General features: G+C 34.7%; 2 protein-coding genes across 2 annotated transcripts in view; one reads left to right on the top strand and one right to left on the bottom strand.

Annotated features, from left to right (window-relative positions):
• The window catches only part of LOTGIDRAFT_155060 (hypothetical protein), a gene marked incomplete at both ends in the record, with an annotated part of 10,399 nt that extends 9,011 nt beyond the window's left edge, over nt 1–1,388 (top strand). The window contains one exon of the mRNA XM_009065566.1: nt 1,350–1,388. Within this exon, the coding sequence (XP_009063814.1) occupies nt 1,350–1,388 (39 nt within the window). The remainder of the gene's footprint in view (nt 1–1,349) is intronic.
• A 696-nt stretch (nt 1,389–2,084) lies between these two features.
• On the bottom strand, nt 2,085–2,935 carry LOTGIDRAFT_107533 (hypothetical protein; the record flags this gene model as incomplete). Its single annotated transcript, XM_009065565.1, has 2 exons — nt 2,085–2,620; nt 2,737–2,935. Coding segments are annotated over 2 exons (735 nt in total), but the record flags the coding sequence as incomplete, so codon positions are not given.
• Between the last annotated feature and the right edge of the window lie 4,487 nt (nt 2,936–7,422).

Below are 7,422 nucleotides of genomic sequence, written 5' to 3'. Positions count from 1 at the left end.
ATTAGCATGCTTAGAATTCATCGCAATATAGTTTGAAGTCGTTTCCTGTTGTTTCACTGCTCTGTGTCTGGTCGTTTCACGTTTTCATTGGTCATTTCCTGGTCGTTTCACGTTTTCATTGGTCATTTCCTGGTCGTTTCACTGGTCATTTCCTGGTCGTTTCACGTTTTCATTGTCATTTCCTGGTCGTTTCATGTTTTAGTAAGTACGCATTTTGACTTGCAAACTGCAATACAATACGCTTCAATTGAAATTGGTTCCAAATATGTTCCAACTTTGTTGACAATACCAATAAACACATTCTCTTGGAAGCAGTTTGTATTTAAGGTTAAGATCCATAGCAGATTCAACAACTGAACTGGAATATTCTTCAAATTTAGAAGTTTTAAGAACATCAACAGTATTCCTTCAATCTCCAATTCTACAGTCATATTTAGAGAAAACATGGATAAAGAATCATAAGGTATTCCTAAAATCATCTACTTTGAAGAAATTTCTAGTTGGCAAGTATTTAGAGGGGGTTAGTTATAGAGTTCAAAATGCCACACTTGGAACAATGTCACCAATTTAGATAATTGTCTGGATGAATGGCAAATATTAACTACTTGACATAATACCAGTTTTGATCTTTTTCAGTTAGATGAACATGTGAACATTTCTATAAAATGTCCTTGCTTTCTTTCCCTCAATCCATTTGTTACAGTTTTCATATGTTATCTGTTTTTCTGTTTTGCATAATGTTAAAACTTAATGTACATCATGGAAAGGTTGATTATAAGTTTTTATATCTTACTTACATGGATGAGCACTATTTGATCTTTTCAATTACTGGTTATGAATTACTAGATATAAGCCTAGAAGATATAGTGGAAATTGAAGAAAATGTCAGTATAGATTATAGAATTTTAGAAGTCATCATATTATTATACGCCTACATGGAAACATATATTGCTGTTGCCCCTGTCGGTCTCATTTCATGTAGACACGATAAAGGCTACAGTTTTTATCCGATCTTGATGAAATTTGATATGCATGTATATATTGATCAGATCTTGGTCAGGTTCGAAGTTGGTATTATTGGATTGATGGTTTTGGAGTAATTGCCCTTGATAGAGTGAAAACTTGTCAAACTTAGTCTGCTGTACCATAAAGGTGTCAAGTTTGATCTGTAAAGATTATAGAGACTACAGTGTTTATCTGATTTTGATGTAGTTTGAAATAAACTTCAAATCATCAAGTTTGATGCCCTACCTGCATATGACATGAGCTCTATTTGACACTCAAAAGGCTTGAGGTCTCAGTTTAAGAATATTTGTACTGATATTACCATTAAAATGTCTTGTTTTTAGGAAAGTTCATCCCCTAAAAAGAAACCTAGGCTTGTATAATCAAAAGTGATGAATGATGATAAGGTAAGTTGAAAGGTTTTGTAAATGTGACATGATCACCTCAAGATATTATGAAAGTACACCAGTAAATTCATATTAAAGAAAGAAAGATGAGACAGATTATGTTTTTAGCCCTTGATCAAACATTTTTGCTTAGTTTTTTTATGAGATTATCTGTAACAATTTACAAATGGGTTGACACCTATGATGAAGAATGATGACATATTCAAGGTCTGTGGACCTTCACAGACTGACCTATATAAAATCCCTATCCACCTTTTATTTGACATAACCCAGCAGATATCATCATGTAAAAATCTCAATGCTCTAAATAACTGTGCTTCAGTCGATCTTTTTTCGTATCTGTCTTTAAATGCTTATTTCAGTTATATCTAATAGACACCTGATAGACGCCTGATACCACTTTTGAAATACTTACTCATTTATGATTAATATACTAAATACTTCCTCATGTGAAAAGCTCATTAGCTGCTACCTATGTTTTGCCAATTATGTTTTTGGATTTGTTTGGAAATTGTATTGAATTGTAGTTATAAGAATTTTGCAAAATGATCCTGAAATTTTGAGTTCATTTGAAATTTTGAGTTCATTTGACAGTTTGAGTTTATTTGAAAACAATAAACACACTTGCTTCCAAAGACTTTTTGGTTATTCTACTGAGAAACTTTATTGTTTTTATTTCCTCTTCAAACAAAATGTTTCAAAACTACACCTCAATCTCATTACAAAGTCAAACGTAAGTGCTGAAACGTGCAGAGCATTGTGCTTTTTTTTCATAATATATGATATGGTAGTTAATAGTGACTGTAGATAAGTTGAGTGATGGAAGATGGTAATATGGTAGTTAATAGTGACTGTAGATAAAGGTGAGTGTTGGAAGATGGTGATATGGTAGTTAATAGTGACTGTAGATAAAGGTGAGTGATGGAAGATGGTAATATGGTAGTTAATAGTGACTGTAGATAAAGGTGAGTGTTGGAAGATGGTGATATGGTAGTTAATAGTGACTGTAGATAAAGGTGAGTGTTGGAAGATGGTGATATGGTAGTTAATAGTGACTGTAGATAAAGGTGAGTGATGGAAGATGGTAATATGGTAGTTAATAGTGACTGTAGATAAAGGTGAGTGATGGAAGATGGTAATATGGAAGTTAATAGTGACTGTAGATAAAGGTGAGTGATGGAAGATGGTGATATGGTAGTTAATAGTGACTGTTAATAGTGACTGTAGATAAAGGTGAGTGATGGAAGATGGTGATATGGTAGTTAATAGTGACTGTAGATAAAGGTGAGTGATGTAAGATGGTAATATGGTAGTTAATAGTGACTGTAGATAAGGTGAGTGATGGAAGATGGTGATATGGTAGTTAATAGTGATTGTAGATAAGGTGAGTGATTGAAGATGGTAATATGGTAGTTAATAGTGACTGTAGATAAAGGTGAGTGATGGAAGATGGTGATATGGTAGTTAATAGTGACTGTAGATAAAGGTGAGTGATGGAAGATGGTAATATGGTAGTTAATAGTGACTGTAGATAAGGTGAGTGATGGAAGATGGTAATATGGTAGTTAATAGTGACTGTAGATAAAGGTGAGTGATGGAAGATGGTAATATGGTAGTTAATAGTGACTGTAGATAAAGGTTAGTGATTGTATGATATCAGTTGGTAGTTAATAGTGACTGTATAATGATAAATGATGGTGGTTTGGTTGTTAATGGTGATAGTAGATAAAAATAAGTGATGGTAGATGATAATTTGGTAGTTAATGGTTACTGAAGATAAAAATAAGTGATAGAATATGACAAGTTGGTGTTTATTGGTTATTGATTGTAGATGGTGATATGGTTTTTAAATGGTTATTTATATACATGTTATGGTAAGTGGTGATAATGATATTTGAACTCACTGATGGCATTAGATAAAAATTAAGTTAATAAAGAAATTTGATGTGCTAAATTACAAATCAATTTTTCCATCTAAATTGTTTCAAGTTAGTTAAGAGTATCCAGTCCCTTTAATTGATGCAATTTCATTATTTCGGCTACAAATGAACCGACGACTTAGCAGTAAGCATAAAACCAGGCCAGATTACATTTGGCATGCATGCACTCAAAAGCCTCTGTCTCGGGATTTTGAAAGTTGGCTTAATTCTTTTTATTGATTTTACATTTCAGTAATGTCTTCAAGATTACAGGAGACAATATTGATCAACTAATAGAGGAAATTATTGCTTACCAATAATAAAGAACTGTTCATAGTGGTGGAAATATGTGGACAGTGAAACAATAATAGTTTGGACAAATGAAGCTTAATAGATTTAATCAAATAAATTTCTGCTAATCTGTCAGATCAGTTTGTCAAATGTGTTGACTTTTCTTCACTTGCAGCTGGTGGCCTTGGAAATGGTTCTCTTTATTGTTCAATATATTGAAGTTGTTGTGCATATTGGGTGTACATCTTTATATATTATATATTTATAGAAATTTCAATGTGAATCAAATGAAAATTTTTAAAAGTTACTGTTATAATAATTGTTAGATAAAATTGTATATAAATATTTAATGAATGTGTTGTTTCGTTTTAAAATCCTATGTTTAATATGGTTCAAAACTCCATCCGATAAGTAGTTTTTGGAGAGACGGCCTATGCCCAACCTAAATAATCTCCATGATATAGTCTGATCAGTTCCATGTAAAACAGTCGTTTCCTCACAACATTCAATTTTTGCATAGATAAAGTCGGATTATAAGTACCCTGTCGGCATATGCACATTTCCAATTTTTTACGCATTTTCACTCTGGAATTATACCTATAATGGGTTTGGGTGAAATGTTAAGAAGTTTTGAGGGTTTGACACCCCTCCCCTAGCCCATTTAACCCCAAATACGTCATATAATACTCAGAAATGTCGGAGTTATCTCCAAAAAATTGCCCCTTTTCGGACCCAATTGGATTCTAGGCACTGAAACTTTTCCAGGTGATAGTCAGATATACTCTCCAACTTTCCTGCAAATTTCGACTCGATCGGTTGAGGGGTCCATTTTTGGCATCCCAATTCCCCACCATATTGAATTTATGCATAGATAAAGTTGGATTATAAGTAAGGTCGACCCTGTCGGCATATGCACATTTCCAATTTACGTATTTTCATCAAACTCTGGAATTACACATAAAACTTGCTTGGGTTAAATGTTAAGAAGTTTTTAGGTTTCGGGGAAGGGAGGGTTTGATTCTCCCAAATGTACAAGCCTAGGGTGGAGCAGACACTTTATTTAGAAATTAAGATTAAGGGTCTTGATATTGGGTTTTCTTCTGTTCTTATTCTGATCTGAAATTAGAAAAAATAACTCGCCCGATGGGCGAGAAGTATAGTATCTGTTATGTACTGATTGTTTTTAGTTTACTATGAACAATATTATCATTTAAGTTCTTATTTTTCGAATATGCAACTATCATTTTCTGCTTATAGACATGGGGGAATTTCTCTTGAAAGCTCTTATAGTGGGCATGAACTATCTTGCTTGCTCGATTGCTGGTTGTATTAAACGGGACAACAAAGGGTGCTATGCCTACATTATGATGAATATTTAGTCCTATAGGTCTTGCTGTATTCAATGTATCAATCCAATGGGCCTCCCTAGATTGACGGAATTTGGTAGTTTCATCTTCGGGCAAGTCAATTTCTATACGCTCAATTGGGATTAGGGTGAGATCGTCTATTGAATGGTCGTCGAGGTGGAAATGATTAGAAACAGGCTTGTCTTTCTTTAATTTGATGTCTGACCTATGAGCATTAAAGCGAGTTCGTAAATTATTCTTAGTTTCTCCTACATATTGTTTGGGGCATTTCTTGCATGAAATTAAATATATTACATTCGAATGTTCACATGTTAGATGTTCCTGGATCGGGTACCTTTTATTCGTACAGTTGCTTACAAAATAATGAGTTTCTGATATAAAGGGACATGTTTTGCATTTACTGGACAAACATGGAGCACTTCTTAAACCTGGAGGTACTTCGGCATAAAGTCTGTTTTTAGCTGCTATCTGTGCTAAGGTAGAATTTTTTATGTTTCGTAAAAATCGTTTAGAATACCCACGCTCTTTCAGTTTTGAGAAAACAATCGTACAGACTTGGTTGATATCAGACGATCTTGTACAAATTCGATGAAATCGTAAAACTTGTGACTTAATTATACCAGAAAAGGTATGTTTTGGGTGAAAGGAGCTCTTGTGCAAGAGTTGATGAGTATCTGTTTCTTTGAAATACACTTTAATATCCAGTTTATTTGTTTCTGCTATGGAATCTCCCTTAAAGACTGTGGTATCGAGAAAGTCTATGCTTTTGTCACTCACGTTTGCGGTTAGTTTGATAGAAGGATGGTGGTTGTTGAGAATTTCAAAGAATTCCCAAAACTGTTCGATAGAATAAGTCCAAACCATAAAAATGTCATCCAAAAAGTGTCCGTAAAAAAGTGGGTCAAATGGACAGAGGGGCAACACCTCACGTTCCCACTCTGCCATGAAAAGGTTTGCGTACGAAGGGGCGAATCGTTTGCCCATTGCTGTCCCTGAAGTTTGTAAATATGTTTTACCATTAAATGTGAAATCGTTTCGACTAAGACAAATCTCTAAAAGTTGTAGAATTGCATCGTCGGGTCTGTTTGGATCGGGGTTTCTATTAAAAGCTTTACGAACTGCCGTTAAACCAGTAGTGTTATCGATATTGGTATACATAGAAGAAACGTCGATAGAAATTAAAATAGCATTAGAGGGAACTCGAAGATTTTTTATTTTATTGACAAAATCGGTTGTGTCTTTAAGGTAGGCGCGATGTTGGCATGCTAGAGGTAGTAAGAAATGATCAATGTATTCTGACACTGCATATGACTCACTACCACAGTAAGATATAATCGGGCGGCCTTTAGGGATTTTATTCGAGATAAACCACTCCTTGGTTGGATTCTTATGGATTTTAGGCAAAGTGTACAAATGTCTCTCGCGACAATCAGGTTTGGCAGACAGATAGTCATATTGTTTCTGTTTGAGATAACTAGTTTTGACTAAATCGGCAAGAATATTATTAATCATGTTAGCAGTTTCTTTGAAAATTGGTTTCGGTAAAATGGCATAATGTTTAGGATTATTCAGTTGATTCTCTGCTTCTGAAACGTAATCCTCCCTATTCAGAATGACACAACATGAACCTTTGTCACTCTTTTTAATAACAATGCTATCGTCTGTCTTTCTTAAGTAAGGTTAACGCTTCACGTTCCACTCGTGTGAGATTAGGCTTTTCGTGTGTTATGGAAAGGTTCGCTGTTTGGCTATTCATACTCGCAAATACTTTCAATATTTCAGGATGGATGGCGGCCTGAGGGGGACTCCACGTGGATTTAGGAATAAACATTGTTCTAGCTTCACGTGGGGGTGGTTTCGAAAAAAATATGTGCAGGTAAGATTCCGTTGGAATCGTTCAATGGATGGTCGGAGATAATTTAAGTTAGCTATCTTTGGTGTGGGAATAAACTTAAGTCCACGGTCTAAGATTGAATGCTGAAGGGGTGTGAGAATTTTTCGGCTCAAGTTAACTACAGTTTGGTCTAGCGGTGGCCTCTCAGTATTTTTATCCCCAGTAATTAGTTTTAAAGACTTACTCGATGCTTGAAGCTGGTGTATCCAAAACAAATAAATGCTGTTTGCTGTTTCTGGAGACCAATGAAGATTATCAACTGGTTCGAATTCTTCTTCGTAGGGTGGTAAGATTGTTGCGCTGTTGATACTAGACTCCATCATCATGTTGTTGAGGGTGCTGAGGTTCTGTTGTGCTTTCTTCGAGATTTTATTTGAAATGGGTATACATGTTAAGAGGATCTTGGAGTTTGGGAAGGTTTTGTTGGCTGTAGCGATTAATTTCTGTTCCCCATTGATACTTCCTCTTTTTACCAAAAAGACTCTCATCAATTTCAATTATATCACTATCGACTCTTCTCCTAAATTCGATAGATTTGC

Source organism: Lottia gigantea (assembly GCF_000327385.1).
Source record: "Lottia gigantea unplaced genomic scaffold LOTGIsca_7, whole genome shotgun sequence".
NCBI lineage: Eukaryota > Metazoa > Mollusca > Gastropoda > Lottiidae > Lottia > Lottia gigantea.
Note: the sequence above shows the minus strand (reverse complement) of the source record. Positions and strands in the feature narration are given on the sequence as shown.